At 43.4% G+C, this 18,846-nt stretch overlaps 1 protein-coding gene across 4 annotated transcripts in view; it reads right to left on the bottom strand.

Moving 5' to 3' along the window:
• The window catches only part of LRCH2 (leucine rich repeats and calponin homology domain containing 2), a 56,873-nt gene that overhangs the window by 14,619 nt on the left and 23,408 nt on the right, over positions 1 to 18,846 (bottom strand). Inside the window, exons 2-16 of one of the 4 annotated variants that reach the window (XM_072125819.1) lie at positions 18,643 to 18,787; positions 15,768 to 15,894; positions 15,557 to 15,662; positions 14,135 to 14,271; positions 13,911 to 14,041; positions 12,481 to 12,568; positions 11,498 to 11,606; positions 10,389 to 10,483; positions 10,228 to 10,295; positions 8,950 to 9,057; positions 8,051 to 8,128; positions 5,474 to 5,519; positions 5,120 to 5,230; positions 3,285 to 3,329; positions 2,367 to 2,417 (exon numbers count right to left, since the gene is read on the bottom strand). In XM_072125819.1, coding sequence (XP_071981920.1) covers positions 2,367 to 2,417; positions 3,285 to 3,329; positions 5,120 to 5,230; positions 5,474 to 5,519; positions 8,051 to 8,128; positions 8,950 to 9,057; positions 10,228 to 10,295; positions 10,389 to 10,483; positions 11,498 to 11,606; positions 12,481 to 12,568; positions 13,911 to 14,041; positions 14,135 to 14,271; positions 15,557 to 15,662; positions 15,768 to 15,894; positions 18,643 to 18,787 — 1,445 coding nt within the window. The remainder of the gene's footprint in view (positions 1 to 2,366; positions 2,418 to 3,284; positions 3,330 to 5,119; positions 5,231 to 5,473; positions 5,520 to 8,050; positions 8,129 to 8,949; positions 9,058 to 10,227; positions 10,296 to 10,388; positions 10,484 to 11,497; positions 11,607 to 12,480; positions 12,569 to 13,910; positions 14,042 to 14,134; positions 14,272 to 15,556; positions 15,663 to 15,767; positions 15,895 to 18,642; positions 18,788 to 18,846) is intronic. The other 3 variants (XM_072125820.1, XM_072125822.1, XM_072125821.1) reach the window with 3 other exon arrangements.

Raw genomic sequence — 18,846 nt, forward strand, 5'->3', positions numbered from 1 at the left:
AGCCTACAAGTCTCAAGGAGACTGCCCTCCGATGACGTCAGCTGTGTATGGAGCTCTCTCCATACACCCCCCGCAGCATTCGGGACGTTATAGCATGTCCTGGTGCTCGTAGGGGTTAAATGACAATATCTTTTTTCATGACAGGTGAGACTAACTTGAGACTAACTATTTTTAAATTGTTACGATAAAAGTATTTTTAATAAGTAACTTCTACCAAACTATGTTATAAATATGTTCAGCACTTTCCAGAGTTGAGTTACAGTTGCTGAGGGTGCATGTACTTCTACAAAGTGAAAGTCTTTCCTGAAGCTTTTTTTTGCATTCTGTCTTCCGCTGACAGGCAGGAGGGGGGCACAATTCTAACGTCTGAATCTCCTGAACCTTGGCACCTAGAAACACAATTCTGTCTAAAACTGGAGAATATCCGCTTTAATACAATGCAAGGATGTGTGTGGATGATTAACAGAACCGGAGATATCCATTCTTAAAGTTACAATTGGAAATCTAAATTTTGTACTACTTCAGAATTGTGTTTCTAGGTGCTAGGGTTCGGGATATATAGTCTTTTGTAGTTGGCCGCTTTGATGACATTTATAAATGTTCTTTCTGCACGCGGCATGTGCAAATAGGACATATATAGCCGTACGGCAGTCGGGAAGGGGTTAGCACACAAATGAAAGACATTTATAGCACATCTGGAAGCAGAAAAAAAAAAGGAGGGGGTGTAACTTCTCTAGAAATCAAAACATAAGGGAAATATATCAAGGATGAAAAACATGGACTACAAGGTAACCTTCAATTCTACAAAATAATCCTGTGAGGTTGGGGTTTCCAATGAAAATATAAAAAGATAGTTTAAACAAAAAAAGGTTTGAAAATCCAACTTCAGGTCATTATTTTACTTTTCCTACACAACATTTGGTCTCATGCTGGAATCCTATTTTGAGCCCCTGAGAGAGCAGCCTGTCAGAGGTAATGAAACGTTGCTAGTGTGAAATAGTTCTACAGAATCCCTGCTTCTCCTATAAAAGTGAACCAGTCAGGGCGATCTAGGACACCAAATCTTACGGATCTGTGGTTTAGTGCTCCAAATACTAGTATTCATCCCACTCCCATTTGCTAGAACATTTAAGCCTCCTGCCGATGACCGTTTGGGAGCCGGTGATATGGGCGCACAATTTGCGGCCTGATCACGGCCCCCATGGAGGTCTATGGCACCCGGTCACAGTACTGTGAGAGCGTCTCCACGAACCGTGCCCGAGCCGGTCAGCTATGGCGCAAAATCTAAGGCATGTCCAATATTTAGACGTCTTTATGGTGCAGCTGCTCAGCTTTAATAGGAGAGGAGAGTAGTGAGGAACGCTCATCCCTCTCCTCCCTCCTACACCCAGGAAAGCAAACGGTTGTGTGCATGAGGCTTTATAGTTACCCCGGGGCTTATGAAGTAATTCCTGGGAGCCGATGTAGACCCTGGCTTCATCGTGTATGCTCTATAGGTCTGGTGCATGAGCAAGGAAGCCAGTTTGTATAAGGTGTAGGCACCGAAAGCTCCAAAAATGGGTCTGATGGGGCTCATCAGAACCATCCCCAAGTATACAGAATCTAATATTTTTTTTTACATCCACGGACAATGATGATACAGGGCTATTTGGGACATTAAACCATCAGTCCATGAGGAACTGTGGGCGGTTTAGTGTCCTAAATGGACAGGTTTTGGTAATGAACTGCAGCTGGCTCATAGCCCCTATAGACTTCTACTGTGCATGGTCGTGGTGGGATGAGGCACATGCTCTGTCTCTAACCACAACGCAATGTGCGGCAAATTATAGAACATATCGGATTTGTGACATAACTGCTACAATGAACATGGGCGCATTGAGCCGCGTCATCTGCCCATGTCCACCTAGCCCAACCAGGCCACAAAGCGGGGATCACTTGGAGTTCGAAAGGGGGAATCAACACTAGATATCATTATCTCAGCAACCCTTACTTCTAAAAGGGAGCAAAGGGAGACAGCTCCCAAAATGCTCTATCCTATAGTAGTTGTGGCCATAGAGATTCAATTATTGGCTGGACCTGCTGACCATCATCTAATATACATGACCCAATAGACATAGGCCATGGATGACATCCAACCAGGTGGTGAATGATCGCCCTCCTCCTATGTGACTGATGATCATTCCACAATAAGGAAACTTTACACCGCATGAAGATAAAAACATAAAAATAAAATTAAAAATGTATTGTAATGCATTGTTTATTTTAAGCACCAACGATTGGCCTACAAAACCATGTTGAACGTGTTGATCATGAGCGAGAACACAGACTGAACAGAAAAGCAAAAGAAAGCAAAGCACGAGATGTACCTCTGATGACACGGGAGATGAGGGGGACACATTTGCACTATCACTGTTTGGCTAAAATGAAATGAGACAAAAACAGAGTTAAAAAATGAAGATCTCCTGTATGCAAACTCTACTCTATGTTACAGCTACTGACCTATAACATACACGTCTGTGGTCCTGACCTGAGCGTCTCCAGCTGTTGTGTAACTACAATTCCTAGGAAGTTCTGGGAGATGCAGATTCAGGACAGCTGGAGAGGTTCAGGTGGGGTCTTCCCATCCATCTACAAATCACATCCTTTACCAGAAGGAATTATTTACCTTCCTGCAGTTTCTGTATTCCCTCTCCTTTATTTTATATTTATTTCACCAGCTCTCCAACCAGCAGATGAGACAATGCGTTGGAACTGTAATAGTTAATATAGTCCCGACGCAGCAGGTCACCCGAAAGAGTAACCGTTCTTGCGTTATATTTCTTTATAATGCATAAACTCCCGTCCTCTCTGTGTGCAGCCCGTGGGATCCTGCCACCATACGGCACATATACACGGGTTGCACACGTTTGTGTATTACAAGCCTTAGACTATTCCCTGCACGTGGTAGAGTATTTGTTGATCCCCTTCATATCCATTGTAACCGAGTATGCGCATGAAACGCCAAGTGCCCCCTGGGTGGTCCTAATCCCATCAAGTGCTCAGGATCTCGCTAACCCGAACCAATGTCTATGTTATGGCCTTGAGCGATGACATCAGCCTTTGATAATGGCACTGACAGCGATCAGGGAGTTTTTGCATTGCCCCTAGTGTCATTGCATTATTTCTAGTGATGGAAAAATTCCCCTGATAACTTACAAATCGCACCGGGCTGGGTGAGGTGAGGGCACATACATTTTGCCTGGATGACGTGTGGAAATCATACAGAAGACCTTCGAGCGTCTTACCTCATCATTGTCATTTCCGCTTGAACACTTCCGCGAAGATTTGTACTGTGCAAGACAAAATCACGGTGGGGTTAGAGATTTGGTGTGAGGGTTACGGACACGGTTTTAAACAGATCTTTTGGAAGGGTTGAAAGGGTCACAGAGAAACAGATTACCAAGTTACTCTGAAATACAGGTTACAATACAAATGTATAAAACCCACGTCACAAGACATTTTTATGAAAAAGATGACGCTCTAATTGCAGCAAAAATCTATTTCGGCTCACATTTACTTAATCTTAAAGGGAGCCATGTTATAAATATATAAATAAATATGTTATGTAATAAATATAGCTCTCTAGCGACAAGACGTGTCACCAGAATAATTACACCCCAAACCAACCATACCTGCTAGTTCAGGAATATAAGTCCATATCACCCAAAATTAGCTGCGAGTGAGGCCCCCCCCTTAAGGAACAAGAGCGTATACAAAGGCATCCATGGTCTCTTCCCAACATCAAATAACAGTATTTGAAAGGTTAACTCCTGGAAAGTGTGGGGGAACGCATTATTAGCACCCTACAATTAGCATCCCCAGGATAGGACCTCACCTGCTGATCAGTGGGGGTCTCAGTAATGAGGCCCCCACAGATCACGAGAACAAGGGGTCCAGCGTACCTCGGTCGGACCCCTCGTCAGATTAATGGAGCAGACGGCCGTGTATGATCTTTCCGCTCCATTAATCTCTATGGAGCTGATGGAAATTGCTGATGGCAATAGATCTAGGTGGTTGCGGAGTGTCAAGCTCAGCGAAGGACAGCGCCGGGATCAAGATGATGAAGATCTCTACAAAGCTTCATCTAACCATCCTTAAAGGGGCAGTGAAAAAACTTTGGAAAGGGCAAAAACTGGGTTAAAAATAATAAAAGCTGTGATATTCACCTTACAGAGAGATCCTAACATACAGGAAATGTCAATTCAGCGCATCACTAGCTACTATGCTGATTCTCCTACTTCTTCTCTGCACCTCACAGATATTGTAACATATGAAATGGAATATTTGCAAATGGACTTGCGCTATCAATTATCTTGACCAAATATGTCCTTAAAGGAAACCTACCACTTAAAAGTGGTAGGTTTAGACACATATACATGGCACCAGCTCAGGGTGAGCTGGTGCCAGAGCATATTTTTGTTAGGGGAACAAAGCCCCTATCGCCGTTTTATAAGTTATATTAACTTATAACTCGGCGCACCGCACTTGGGCACGGCGCACCATGCGCGTGCCCCGGATTCTAACGTGCTGGAAAGGCGGTGACGTCACCGATCTCCCCGGCACACGCGCGCCTGCGCAACTTAGCACGGGGAAACAGGCCGTGATAAGTTGCGCAGGCGCGCGTGTGCCGGAGAGCTCGGTGACGTCACCGGCTCTCCAGCACTTTAGAATCCGGCGCACGCACGGGCACACGCATGGTGCGCCGTGCCCAAGTGCGGTGCGCCGAGTTATAAGTTAATATAACTTATAAAACGGCGATAGGGGCTTTGTTCCCCTAACAAAAATATGATCTGGCACCAGCTCACCCTGAGCTGGTGCCATGTATATGTGTCTAAACCTACCACTTGTAAGTGGTAGGTTTCCTTTAATGAAGTTTCTGCATTACAAAACGCAGATTAGACAATCCTGAAAGTAAAATAACAAAGTGGGTGTACAGAACTAGTGTAACGTAATACATCTAATACATAAGACTCTGCCACCTAGTGGTGCCATTTATTGTACACATTACATTGGACAGGATTTTTAAAATTCAAAATTCAATACAAAATAAAATGTGTCAAATCAGTATGAATCCGGTTACCTTGAAGTACTCTTTTCTGGTCTGTTTGGACCGCCGCCTCTCCTCCGCTTGCCATACTGAACACTCAGCGGCCGCCCATCCCTGCTCATTGATCCGGTCCTTCTCTCCATCCTGCAGATACAAGAATGTATCATTGGCACTCATCTCTTACACTAGAATCCTATTAGGGCACAAGTTTGTAATAGGGAGACGCGTGTTTGGACATAATTTTCTCCCAGTATCCACACGATCCTGAATGTTAAGTGGATTTATCAGCTTTATCACTGTAGTAATGATTATTGAGGAAAAAAAAAAAATGATTTACACCCCACTCACAGAATAGTTGTAGTAATGCAGAACGTAAAAGGTTTTTACCTGCCAATTACACGGAGACAACTGCGAATGATCTCTTGAAGAGCTGCTGAAAATACAAGAAGATAAAAAGTAAAGCCCTTCCATTTTGCCTAAAGACAAAAGTAATCTATGGAAAAGTAACTTTGGCTCTTCCTCCTTAGCAGATACGTTATACACAGGATCAGAGATGAGGGTCTGGAGGCTGGTGGTCTAATAGGTACAATGGTTGTGCGTGCGTCACCACGGTTTTCATTCACTTGCAAGATACTGATGGAACTCAGTCCCACGGAGGTGAACATAGCGATCTGACGTTTCGGTCAACTAAGTGACCCTCCTCGGGTTGCAAGAAGAGGTAAGAGGCCAAATGAGATAAACTTAGTAAGAGCAGAGCATAGCATAGCATATGCTCTGCTCGTACTCAGCTTATCTCATATTGTGACTTCCCTCCTGTTGCAATCTGTGTCTGACACAGATCACTTTGCTGACCGCAAAGTCATACAATTGGCTGTGTATTGCACATTTTCGAATAACCAGAGTGCAGAGTTGCTTGTTGAGTTGTATATCAGGAGTGACATGTATTTCATACATGTAGTGGACATGCATGGACTCATACTATTAATCATACAGGATTCTCTGAGATTTCTCATAATCACCACCAGCCATCAGACACATCATACATAAATTAAAGTTCATATATTATCCCATATAATCTATGGATCTCTTCATTTTATATTGCAATTCACAGCGCAGAATTCCCCCCACATCTGCAACATGAATACAATTTTACATGGCCCTCGCCTGCCACCTAGTGGTAGAAGTCTAGAGGTGCACGATAGCTCGGCTAAGTAAACAGAGGAACCTAATGTACCAAGTCCTTATCTCCCTTTACCTTATGCTATAACACTTTTTAGCCTCATCTAAACTAATAATATATCATACTATTATGCAAAGTTTTTCATCAGAGGCTACTGGGGCATAGAGTAGCCTCTCGGGCTGTGTGAGCAAAGACTACTCCAGGCCCCAGTAGCGGAGGCGTGAACACAGCTTGTGTGCACAAGGGATGTATATCAGCTTCTCATGTCTTGTGAAGGATATTATAAAATACTGTAATATCACAAGACGCACACAATGGTCGGCTTGACTTGGATTCTTAACGGCTTTCTACCATCAGATTACCCGATGGTAAACGATTATTACTTACCTCTCCCACCCCAGTGTGTACAAAGCTTAATTTCTTATAACTTTGTACGGCTGCATTTCTGTGAAAAATATGTTTGTTACATATGCAAATTAGCCTGACCTTAATGCCATTTTTTTACGCCCCTGGTGGTGCCAGTGATGTATCCGGCTCTCTCGTTACAAGAAACCTGCCATGAGAAGTAGATGTGATGGTAGATTCCTCCTGCTGTCTCTGCCCTAATCTGTAATGTAATAATCCTGGAACCTGACTTGTCAAACACTTTACTTTAGTAATATGTTAAGTAACTGCAGAGGCTACTGGGGCGTGTACTAGCCTGGCCGGGCAACGGAAACTAAAGCTACTCCCCACCCCAGGAGCCCCTACAGTTAATTTGCATATTACTAAAATAAAGTGTATAACAAGTTAGGTTCCAGGATTATTACATTACAGATTAGGGCAGAGGCAGGGAGGAGACTGTGACGTCACCGGCTCACTACACACAGGGATGGGACGGAGGAGGTAAGTAATAATCAGCTACTATCGGGTAATCTTTAAAATTATTACTGTGCCTATATTAGATCGAGACAACATGAAATGTACACGCTTTAGTCTACTCAGTCTTGCAATGGATTTTAAGGAACCAAAATGAAGCTGATAATTTTACATCAGGGTAGAGTATATCTTCCTTTATTATACACAACCCTCGCCCCCCCATAGCTCGGAGAACTTTCTCCATGCTAGAAAACCCCCTCTAATATCCTTGTACTTTCCCACTGCTGCAAAAGCCACTTAGTATAACAAAGATGTAGGTCATCGGGGATCAATGTCTTCTACTTTGCTCTTTCTTCCGCTGCAGGACGCTTAATAAGAAATTTAGCAGCAGATCCAAGATAAGTGTCCTAGATGATGATCAGAGAGTCAGGGCTGCTCAGTGCTGGATACTGTACTGAGAGGTAAATGCCAAGGTAAATAAGTCTGATTATTGTACACATTTAGCTCTCACAGGGGATTTAGATAGCAGCGACCTATAGGTACTGTGATAAGACGACTGTAATAGTAATGTCATGCATCACTGAGTTTCTCCATAGATGCAGATTATAAGGGTTATAATGCACCAGATGACACTGGAGCCTCCCTGACTGTGAAGACTGTGTCTTCAGCTGCCATAGTGATGCTGTGTTGCTGCATCATGGGATTGATGCCAGACAGCACAGGGAAAGATTAATCCACATATTAAATGGTAAGAGACCTGTAGCTGCACTGCGTGAACTTTAAAATATACCAAGGTTTTTTGTTTTGTTTGCTGGGCTGTGTCTTTAAACACCTACAATAATATTGTGTCTTATTATACAAGAACGAAATTCTAGATTTAGATGCAGAAATCTGCTGTGATAGTAAGTTCTCTTAAATTGTGATACCTTGATGCCCGCCCAGCGGCTCTGGTCCTCTGGAAGAGCTTTTCACTGAATGAAGTCCTATAACTTAGCGGCCTCCTTCTGTGGACCCATTTCAATCAAACCAACCAAACCCAAAAGATGTAGAGGAGGAGGAGGAGCAGACAGTTCGGAAAGTGAAGAGTTGTTAGTTTTTGTCAGAAAGGGAAAGAGAAGGAAGAGATTAAGTGACACGATTAAGGACAGCGGAGGAGAAGAACATATCAGAAGAGAGTGTTACGTTATGCAGGCCTGAAGTAGATAGGAAGCCGGATTGTAGCGCTGCATGCCAAGTGCTACTAGTTCATGCTGATAGACATGCATGCAGGACAGAGCAAGAAGCCAAGCATTCACTCACTGCATGGCACAGAGCACCTACATTTCACAACACATCAGTTTCCAGTTACATGTGACAGATGCCCAAGACCCAACTCTAAGATTTCTTACCAGGGCTGAGGAGTCAGAGTCTGTGTCTTGATAAAATGGACCGACCCCGACTCCCCAAACATATAATACATTTTTAAAAATTCCTTTAAATGTCTGTTCTGTCACTGATCTAAGGGCAGGGGTGAACAACATTCATTGGTCCAAGGGTTGCATTGTAATGCCGCTCAACTTTGAGGGGCCAGATCAGTAACCAGCACCCTAGATGCACTAACAACCACAGTACAGCACAAAATGCCACCCCAGAAATGATAAATACCACAGAGCAGCAATAAATACCACCCCAGCAACCAAATACTGCATTCAGAGCAGGGAGAGAATGAAAGGAGACCCCCCCCCCCAGGTGCTGTGAACCCTCTGCCATTCATGAGCATGGGACCCCCAGTTTTCCAGAGACCTCATATTTCAGGTTAAACAATAATATCTGCAGTCTAACCTACCTATTGTGCTTTTCTTGCTGTAATAACTGTGCGGCAATTTTTCTCAGGTCCGTCACTTCCTTTATTTCATCCTCCTCTTCCTCTTCTAATAATTGATCCTTCTGCAGCCTGGAATGTAAAACATAGGACTGATTAAAGTGGTGACTACAAATACTGACAGTGCTGTATCATATTAGGGCCCAATCACATCTCTGTTGGGTCTTCAGTTATTTGCATCAAGTATTGTGAGCCAACTACACAGAGGTAAGTAATAATGGAAAGACTTGCACCAGTTCTGTGTGCTCAACCACTCCTGGTTTTGGCGCACGATAACAAATAACTGAAGATACGATTTGGCCCTTAGCACCCTTGGCCATGTGAAGTCCCTTTAAAAATGTATTAAAAAGGGCAAAGAAAACAGGTCATTAGGACTTCTGCACATGACTTGGAGTTTGGAGACGCAAACTGAATACAGCACAGACGAGCATGTGTGACCGGCGCTCCATTCACTTCTACATGGTTGTGCCAGATCATCATCCAGTAGCCTCATAGGCTAAGACGAAGGAGGGATGGTAACACAGGTCTCTAACACCCCATTCACTACGGATCAGCAATGTGCAACGTAACCCATATGTAGGGAGTAGAAATGTAGTTCTTTTCTGCTAGTGAGTAGCAGGGTAAGGATTTTCTGCCAAAACCCCTTTAAAAGGGAAAGTGTTAGGGCAATATAGGATGATAATAATAATAGTAATCATAATAATAACCCAACCGAAGGCTGTTATGGAACGGTGGTTTAGTGCCCCAAAACCGGCGTGTAAGAATTATAACGGCGCATAAAGAAAATTAAAAAAAATGTACTCACCTCTTCCCTCATTTTGCTCTGCTCAACAAGTGAAGCTGGCTAAACTTTATGCATCGCAAAAGGAGGCGCCGGATGTGCAGATGCAAGTCCAACCCAACCAAAGCCCTTGTACAGGTAAATTTTGTTCTCTAAGGACCTGTGTTAAGTTAAGAATCCCAAATAAATATGTCAGGTCCTCTTTAAAAAGCTTATTCGGTAACAAGTTATCCCCTATTTACTAGGTGTGGTTTCTAGTCTCTTAGTATTAGTGGGGCACAGGCGGTGTAGGCCACTTTCCCACCATACATCCAGCCGCTCTCCCGTGACATGAGGCTCCATGACATGTATTACAGAGTTCTCCGCTTAGAAACGTAGTGCTAGACAAGTCTAAACTAGGAAAACAAGTTGTGGCAGAGCAATGGATTGCACAGATTTGAAAATATTGTCCATAAAAACACCTTTGTTCTTCCTCCCATTCCTCATTCTCCACGACTTTCTCTGATTTATCGCACAGTTTGCCCCGCTCCTGAATGAAATAAAGAGGGTGCAGAGAACTCAATTACAAAACGCTAAGAAGATAAAGAGAACATTGCACATTACATTATAACGCTGCACTCACCTTAATATAAGAAACAAAGGGACCGGTGAGCTGAACATCACCATGATCAGTATCATCAGTGCTGGGGTCATAGTCGTAAATCTCCTGATCGTGACCTGAGGGATTTAAAAAAAAAAAAAAAAAAAAATTAATACAGGCGGTCCCCTACTTAAGAACACTCGACTTACATACGACCCCTAGTTACAAACGGACCTCTGGATGTTGGTAATTTACTGTACTTTAGCCCTAGGCTATAATAATCATCTATAACAGTTATCACAGGTGTCTGTAATGAAGCTTTATTGTTAATATTGATTCTTATGACAACCCAACATTTTTATAATCCAATTGTCACAGAGACCAAAAAAGTTCTGGCTGGGATTACAATGATAAAATACACAGTTCCGACTTACATACAAATTCTACTTAAGAACAAACCTACAGACCCTATCTTGTATGTAACCCGGGGACTGCCTGTAAATGGACAATGTACGATATTAAATAAACAAATCCTTTACACTCACTAAGGGGGTGGTCTGGGATTTTATATTTACAGCCTATCAATTTCTGATCAATGGAGCCAGAACAAACAGCAAAGGCACATGGATGAAATTCTTATAGGATTAAAGCCGGAGCATCGGCGGCTCTTCTACATATTTTTATAACAAGGTGTTTTACACTAATGAAGACAGGCCTGAGGACTTCAAAGACATTGCCCTAGATCAGTGATGGCAAACCTTTTAGATGGCGAGTGCCCAAACTACAGACTTTTCGCAAAGTGCCGATTTGACAATTTAAGAACCAACTTATTACTCCCGGTTTAAATTCTATAGGCACCTGAGGACACCAATAGTTTGGATCATCATTGTAGCTTTCTTCTAGGGTTCTTGGCTGCCTGGGACTGCAAGAGGCCTTGAGTCCTATCTGACAAACTCTGCGCTGGGGTGATGGCGCAGGTGCCCACAGAGAGGCCTGAGTGCCACCTCTGGCACCCGTACCATAGGTTTGCCACCACTGCCCTAGATTAAAGGAAAAGCATGCTTGGACATTCTACCCTCAGTAAACTAAAAAACAAGTTCACAGCAAGGCTTGCATGGACTACTTAGTGTATGAATACTAGTAAAACTTACCTTTGTGAGAGTCCAGTTTGCTCCCTAGTACATGATTGTCGTTTTTCAGTGCCTGGTCTCTTGATTCTGATACCTGAGAGTGAAGGCTGATTGTGTCGTCGTCAGAAGGCTGCAGTGACAATACACAATATTACACTAAATATAACTACATACAGGAGGGGATGTTCCTTTCTTTTGTGCCAGGATCATTGACAGTGCATCACTTGTTTAATAACATTAAGTGGGGCTGCCCTGTGTTTAGTTGGGATCCCTTGTGCACAAAATGGGGGATAGTGATGTTACCTCCCATCAATAGTTTAGTGGATGACAAAATACCCCATTAAATTAATGCAAAGAAAATTCTTCACTTCTGCTCTGTCAATTCTCAGTATTAACCGGATAGCAAAGTGGTGGGGAAGGTGTAAATGGACTTGCACTATTCCAACAGATGTCAAAAGGACATCCAAAGAAAAAAAAAAAAAAAAAAAAGCTCTTTTACATTTTCCGTGAGGAATCCTGTGCGACAGGCTGACCGCACTACAAGAAGGGGATTCCTTGCATCATTTCAATCTATGTTACAAGGGAACCCCTCTTTCTCCGCTGATCAGAAGCTCTGTCACAGTGATCAATTACAGTGCTGGAGCGGTTGTTTAGCGTAATGTTGAGATGTAGGATCTTCTGGCCGTTAAAAGAAGGGGGAGGGAGAGAGAGGGGTTGAGTTCTCATTCACATTGTAACAGCCTGTGAAGCTACAGCAAGGAAAGGCTCTGGTCACCAAACCATTCCAGCTTATTAGAATAATTTAAAAAGCTACTTTTAGAAGGAACAATGCCATGGATAATAAATATTAGAAGATTATCACAGTCAGAGTGCCTGAATTTATGTCCAAGTGTCCCTGGTTTATCATTATGGATTTTAAGGGCAGATTAAAGTCTTGTATTAAAAGTTCATTTTAATGACAAAACATCCTCACAGTAACTAGAGATTTGCATAACACAACCTACTTCAGTGGTTGACAGACGTTTATCTCCGTTGTCGCTGCCAATGCCCGAGTCAGGACCATGGTTTTTACTTGGGTAAAAATCTTCAATACTAAACAAGAAGTAGAAGAAAGCAAAAGAGAGTTAAACCCCTGTAGGAGGAGATCCTGAAATAACAGGTAGTTATCCCCAGAGCATGAACCAACGTGTGTGCTTTCCATGTGTCATACGTTTTATGTTTACTAGGCAAGACCATGTAGAGGACTCAAAAGGATGTGTGACCATATCATGTTGCCACACCTCCATCACCCCCGAGATTGATTGCGAATGTCCCCTCCCGCCATATCTACTACAGCGCCTACATCCAAAATTTCTGCCACGTCTGAAATGAAGGAGATGTTATTCCAGCAACAGGGGTCACCCCCGGATTTAACAAGAGGCCGGTGCCTCCAAATTAATCCAATGTGTAGGGCAGAAGGAAAATTAAGGCTGGTGCTCAACACACCAGTCATAATTCCCCCCATTGTCTTTATATTTAACATAACAGAAAAGGCTTTGTTTGCTCCAAAGGTGGGGCCAAATCTGCCAACTATCAAGTACCCTGACTTAGAGCAGACAAAGGAAGAGATGAATGGGACCCCAAAGTGTTTTTATTTTTCAGTTTAAAAGTCAATATGGAGCAAATATAAAGATTGTTTAGTGCATAGTTATCAAACACAAGGCCCGTCCCCCTGTCCCTATGCTTAGCTAGTTGGGAGGGCAGCATAGGGGCCGGGTACTCCGATATCACCTTTCCCCGCTCCCCCGGAGAAGCAGCAGCCATATTCTCTTCTCGTGTCACGTTAAGGCTGCACATAGGTGGAAAAACGGAGGCTTCTTTGGGGTAGCGGGGAAAAAGTGAGTAAATATAAAGGGGGGGGGGGCACTCTTGCCGTGGTGACGTTTCAGGTTTTTTAACAATATGTTCACCTTTTTGGTTGCCCTCAAATGACTTATGCTTTATAAATCTACTTGATGTGAGCAAATACATTTATACAGTAAAAAAAAAAAAACAATTGATCCTTATAGGGTAACCACAAGACTGATGTGGCCCAAAGGGAAAATTAGTGGGACTCATCTGCATTAGTGGTTATGGGATGGCACATGACGATAGCCTTAAGACTATGCGCACATGAAGTGGTACAAATCAACAATGATCAAACCCCCCCCCCCATCCACCCCCCCGATTGTTCCTTCCATTTTTTAGTGCATCCTTCATGTAACATACATAATATTGTCATATGCCAACCAACAAGATGCGCAGCTCCAACGCTTCAAGGGGCTTCTAGGAGTTGTACAGATAACCTACAGAAGTGCAGACTTTGCAGTGGACCGCAGCCCAAAATGCAACCGCAGGTGGAAACTTGCCGGCACCTTCTTGAATATATTAAAAGAAAAAATTACTAGCAATGTACCTGTCTGTGAGGGGCTGAGAAGCGAGTCTCCTCACGGATGGCAGGTCCAGAGAGTCCGGCTTCTTCTCCGTGCGGCAGCAAGCGTGAATGTTCAGAAACTTGAATATATGAACTTTCCCTTTTAGGCAAATCTTTAAGAAATAAATAGCCAATTATTACTTATTTTCATGATAAAAACATTGGGATATTCATCCATCCATTGCTTGTTTTAGCCACCCACCTACCTGTGCTGGAGGTATTTGCATAGGATTATTATCCAATATTAACACTTCAAGCTGCCGCAGCTTCCTGTAGCTTATTGGGATTTCAGTAATCTTATTACATGAAAAGTCCAGTTTTACCAGTGGAAGTGACGACAACTCTACGGAGATAAGATGTGTGTGTAAATCGCTTTGTAACAGAAAAGGTGCACGTTTCTGCCTTCGTTATCCTAAATCGATACAGCTTGGGGTTCATTAAAGAAGTTGCACAAAGTACATCATAAATGGAGGCTTATTTGGAGAGGCTGTTCAGGAATTAAAAAACTAAAATAGCTCCACTCCCGTCCCTTGGTTGTGTCTGGTATAGAAACACAGCTCCACCGACTGAAATACCAGGCACACCAGATTTGCCACAGTTTATGGAACAAAGCAGCCAAGTTTTTGGTAATCCTGAACAACCCCTTTAAATGACACCTAGCAGTTTTCTGATGGTAGATGTGTCCTAATAAGAAGTTCTTTATTTTAACTGTATAGGCTGTGATTGCGAAAATATAGACTTAGGCTACATTCACACAAACGTATGGGGGCTCACGGCACCCTATCTCCAGGCTACAGAACGGAACATGGGACATGTCCTATCTTTCCACATAATAAGGCGTCGGGTCCATATATATCGCTTTGGAGAGGGGCGGCCCACGTGCTGATGTATCGTGTGAACGTAGCCTTAGACCCCATTCACACCACCATATAAAACGCCCGTTTATACGGCTGGAATATGGCCCCATGCATACGGTCATCCATGCACATGGCCGTAAGTGAGCCGTATAAAAATATAGAGCACGTTCAATTTTCCACTGTATTTCCGTTCTGCACGGCCCATAAAGGTAAATGGGAACGTATAAAATACAGGGCTAAATACGTGCTTCATATGGCTGTGCCCCGTATGCTGCTGTATATACGTGCAGTTTCCAGAACCAGTGGGAGGTGCATTCTGTCAGCAGCCAATAGTCAGCCATCCATCAGCTGCCATCCCACTGTATTTTATACGGTGCAATAAGTCCTGTATTTATGGTCAGAATACAGCCACATATACAGAGCAGAAAAGACCAAACGGCTGTGTGCATGAGGCCTTATAAAAGTTATAACTACCCTGGTGAGCTCAGGCTACGTCATTCCAGCGCCTCAGGGAGCCTCTTATTTTAATTTATGCATTCCCGCCGTAGCGCTAACAGTCCGGCCCCCCACAGCATATAGATAGGTGACGGACGGGACCGCTAGCAATATATATACGCTAACGAGGGGAGGTAACCGATGGCGCTACCGGGAAGCGGAGAGATTGGGAGCGCATAAATTAAAATACCAGACTCCCTGAGGCACTCTTAAGCTAAGGATACAACATCTCAAACAATAAACAGGGTAAAGTTTGTAGATGAGATGGAAACTCACCATCAGGCAGAAGATGGAGATTATTCCTTCTCAGATTCAGTTCCCTTAGTAAATGAAGCTTTCCTACTTGTGGTGGAAGAACTTGTATTTCATTGCAGCTGACATCCTATAATAAGACGTTAAGAATCACATTACAAAAAGAACAACATTTTAAAAAAAAAAAAAAAAAAAAAAAAAAAAAAACACACAACAAAATTAGAGATTTACCTACCAACTCCATTAAGTCTTTTAATTTCCCAACCTCTTCAGGAATAGAAACCAGTTTGTTATTACTGACGACCAAAACTTTCAGTGGCAAATCGAAGAGATATTTTGGCAACGTTGATAAGAGATTGCGACTAGAAATAGAAATAATAAAACCGGTGAGTAGATGCAGGTGTACGTACCGTCATACAAATTATCCCTTCTTCACTTTGGCCGAGGGCAGATGCTGTGGGATTGCTGTGTAGTGTCAGACTTGGGGATCTGCCACAGTTTAGTCTTCATGCGCCCAACCAGTTCTCAGACGGGTGAACATAGGGGGAATAGCACCAGCCTAATATTGTTCATAATGGCCACGTAGGCTCAGGCACGTCACAGTAACACGTGGTTTGCTCACTGTACCAGACATAATGCACCGCTATGTTGTTTTTGTGGCCGACTCACGGCCGCCATATACAGCTGTGTGCTTGATGCCTTAGGCCTCATGTAGACTTGTGCATATCACAGGCCAAAAACTCACATTTTCTGCAGGAGGTTTTTATCTCAGAGTGCAGATTGGATTTCTAGAAATGCCAACCACTGTGCTGTTAATGCAAATCTCCATGGTTTAGTCACAGCCAATTCTAGTTCGGCTTACTTGCAATGCGAGTCACCAGTCTTATACAAGGGGACGTGTTTCCAAACAACGTTCATTTGTGTTTCTTTGGGTTGTGTGTAGACCAAATTAGCTAGACTTAACATCATAAGTTTGTGTGTGTCGTCTGTGTCATTGCCATCTCTGTCCATCCCATAACAAGCATTTATAGGCTATTGCACCACTGGAGGACACCCTACACCCATATCAGCAACTTTGGGATGAAATAAAATATCCCTCCAAACACCAGCACTTCCTGTACAATGTCTACCACACACAGTACATACCACAATAATGACATACAGTCCATATTGTCTTCACCTCCTCGGGCAGTGACTGTGGTGAGCACTGCCATGTTTATAGGAAATCTACCAACAAGAATGATAAACCAGGGACATTACTGATAGATCCAGGCACTGAGACTGTGATAATCTTCTTATACACTCACCGGCCACTTTATTAGGTACACCATGCTAGTAACGGGTTGGACCCCCTTTTGCCTTCAGAACTGCCTCAATGCTTCGTGGCATAGATTCAACAAGGTGCTGGAAGCTCCTCAGAGATTTTGGTCCATATTGACATGATGACATCACACAGTTGCCGCAGATTTGTCGGCTGCACATCCATGATGCGAATCTCTCGTTCCACCACATCCCAGAGATGCTCTATTGGATTGAGATCTGGTGACTGTGGAGGCAATTTGTGTCCAGTGACCTCATTGTCATGTTCAAGAAACCAGTCTGAGATGATTCCAGCTTTATGACATGGCGCATTATCCTGCTGAAAGTAGCCATCAGATGTTACAGGGTACATTGTGGTCATAAAGGGATGGACATGGTCAGCAACAATACTCAGGTAGGCTGTGGCGTTGCAACGATGCTCAATTTGTTACCAAGGGGCCCAAAGAGTGCCAAGAAAATATTCCCCACACCATGACACCACCACCACCAGCCTGAACCGCTGATACAAGGCAGGATGGATCCATGCTTTCATGTTGTTGACGCCAAATTCTGACCCTACCATCCGAATGTCGCAGCAGAAATCGAGACTCATCAGACCAGGCAACGTTTTTCCAATCTTCTACTGTCCAATTTCGATGAGCTTGTGCAAATTGTAGCCTCAGTTTCCTGTTCTTAGCTGAAAGGAGTGGCACCCGGTGTGGTCTTCTGCTGCTGTAGCCCATCTGCCTCAAAGTTCGACTTACTGCGCGTTCAGAGATGCTCTTCTGCCTACCCTGGTTGTAACGGGTGGCGATTTGAGTCACTGTTGCCTTTCTATCAGCTCGAACCAGTCTGCCCATTCTCCTCTGACCTCTGGCATCAACAAGGCATTTCCGTCCACAGAACTGCCGCTCACTGGATGTTTTTTCTTTTTCGGACCATTCTCTGTAAACCCTAGAGATGGTTGTGCGTGAAAATCCCAGTAGATCAGCAGTTTCTGAAATACTCAGACCAGCCCACCATGCCACGTTCAAAGGCCTCAAATCACCTTTCTTCCCCATACTGATGCTCGGTTTGAACTGCAGGAGATTGTCTTGACCATGTCTACATGCCTAAATGCACTGAGTTGCCGCCATGTGATTGGCTGATTAGAAATTAAGTGTTAGCCAGCAGTTGGACAAGTGTACCTAAAAAAGTGGCCGGTGAGTGTATTTGTTATCCATGGCCTCCTTCCTTCTAAAATCATTTTTTATAATTATGCTTATGAGCCTTAGGGGCTCTTGTTACCCAAGTCCCTCTGTGCTGCAGCTTTACAGGCTATTTCACTGTGGAAGGAGCACTTCTCCCTCCCGCTGTGTGCTATAACTGTGTGCTATACTCTGCTGTAGAGAAATTACATTAGGTAGAGGAATGGGAAGGTGCTGAGGGAGCAGGAAAAAGGGTGAGACAGTATATCAGCCTGTGAAGATGCAGCACGGAGGGCCTCTGGTAACATCCCACAGGAGGTCTTCTGGCTCTTTAGCATATTTTTATAAGTTCATTTTAGAAGGAAGGAGGCCATGGATAAGAAATATAATTAGATTTCCACAGCCCCGGTGCCTGGATCTATGAGTAATGTCCCTGGTTTATCATGATGGATTTTGATGGTAGATTTCCTTTAAAAATGGCACAACTGCCTCCCTGGAGCAAACACTGAGTCGGTGACTGATGTGGAAGATGAGTATGTGACTATTATTCCTCTTTTTTTTTTACATTACATTACAATGTCCGTGTATCCCATGTATTGTATAATCCCATAGGTGAGCACATACCTGATGTTTAGGTAAGTTAACATCTGGAGATTCTTAATGGTCTCTGGAATGCACTTGATGCAGTTGTGATATAAATGTAAGGTTTCCAGCGGTGCAAACAAGCAGACGTCCAGCGGGATCTCTGAAAAGCGGTTTTTGGATAAATCTGGGGGGAAAAAAAAAAAGTACTATTACAAATGTGAATTAAAACAACATTATGACACA

This window comes from Engystomops pustulosus, chromosome 9, assembly GCF_040894005.1.
Source record: "Engystomops pustulosus chromosome 9, aEngPut4.maternal, whole genome shotgun sequence".
NCBI classification, from domain to species: Eukaryota; Metazoa; Chordata; class Amphibia; order Anura; family Leptodactylidae; genus Engystomops; species Engystomops pustulosus.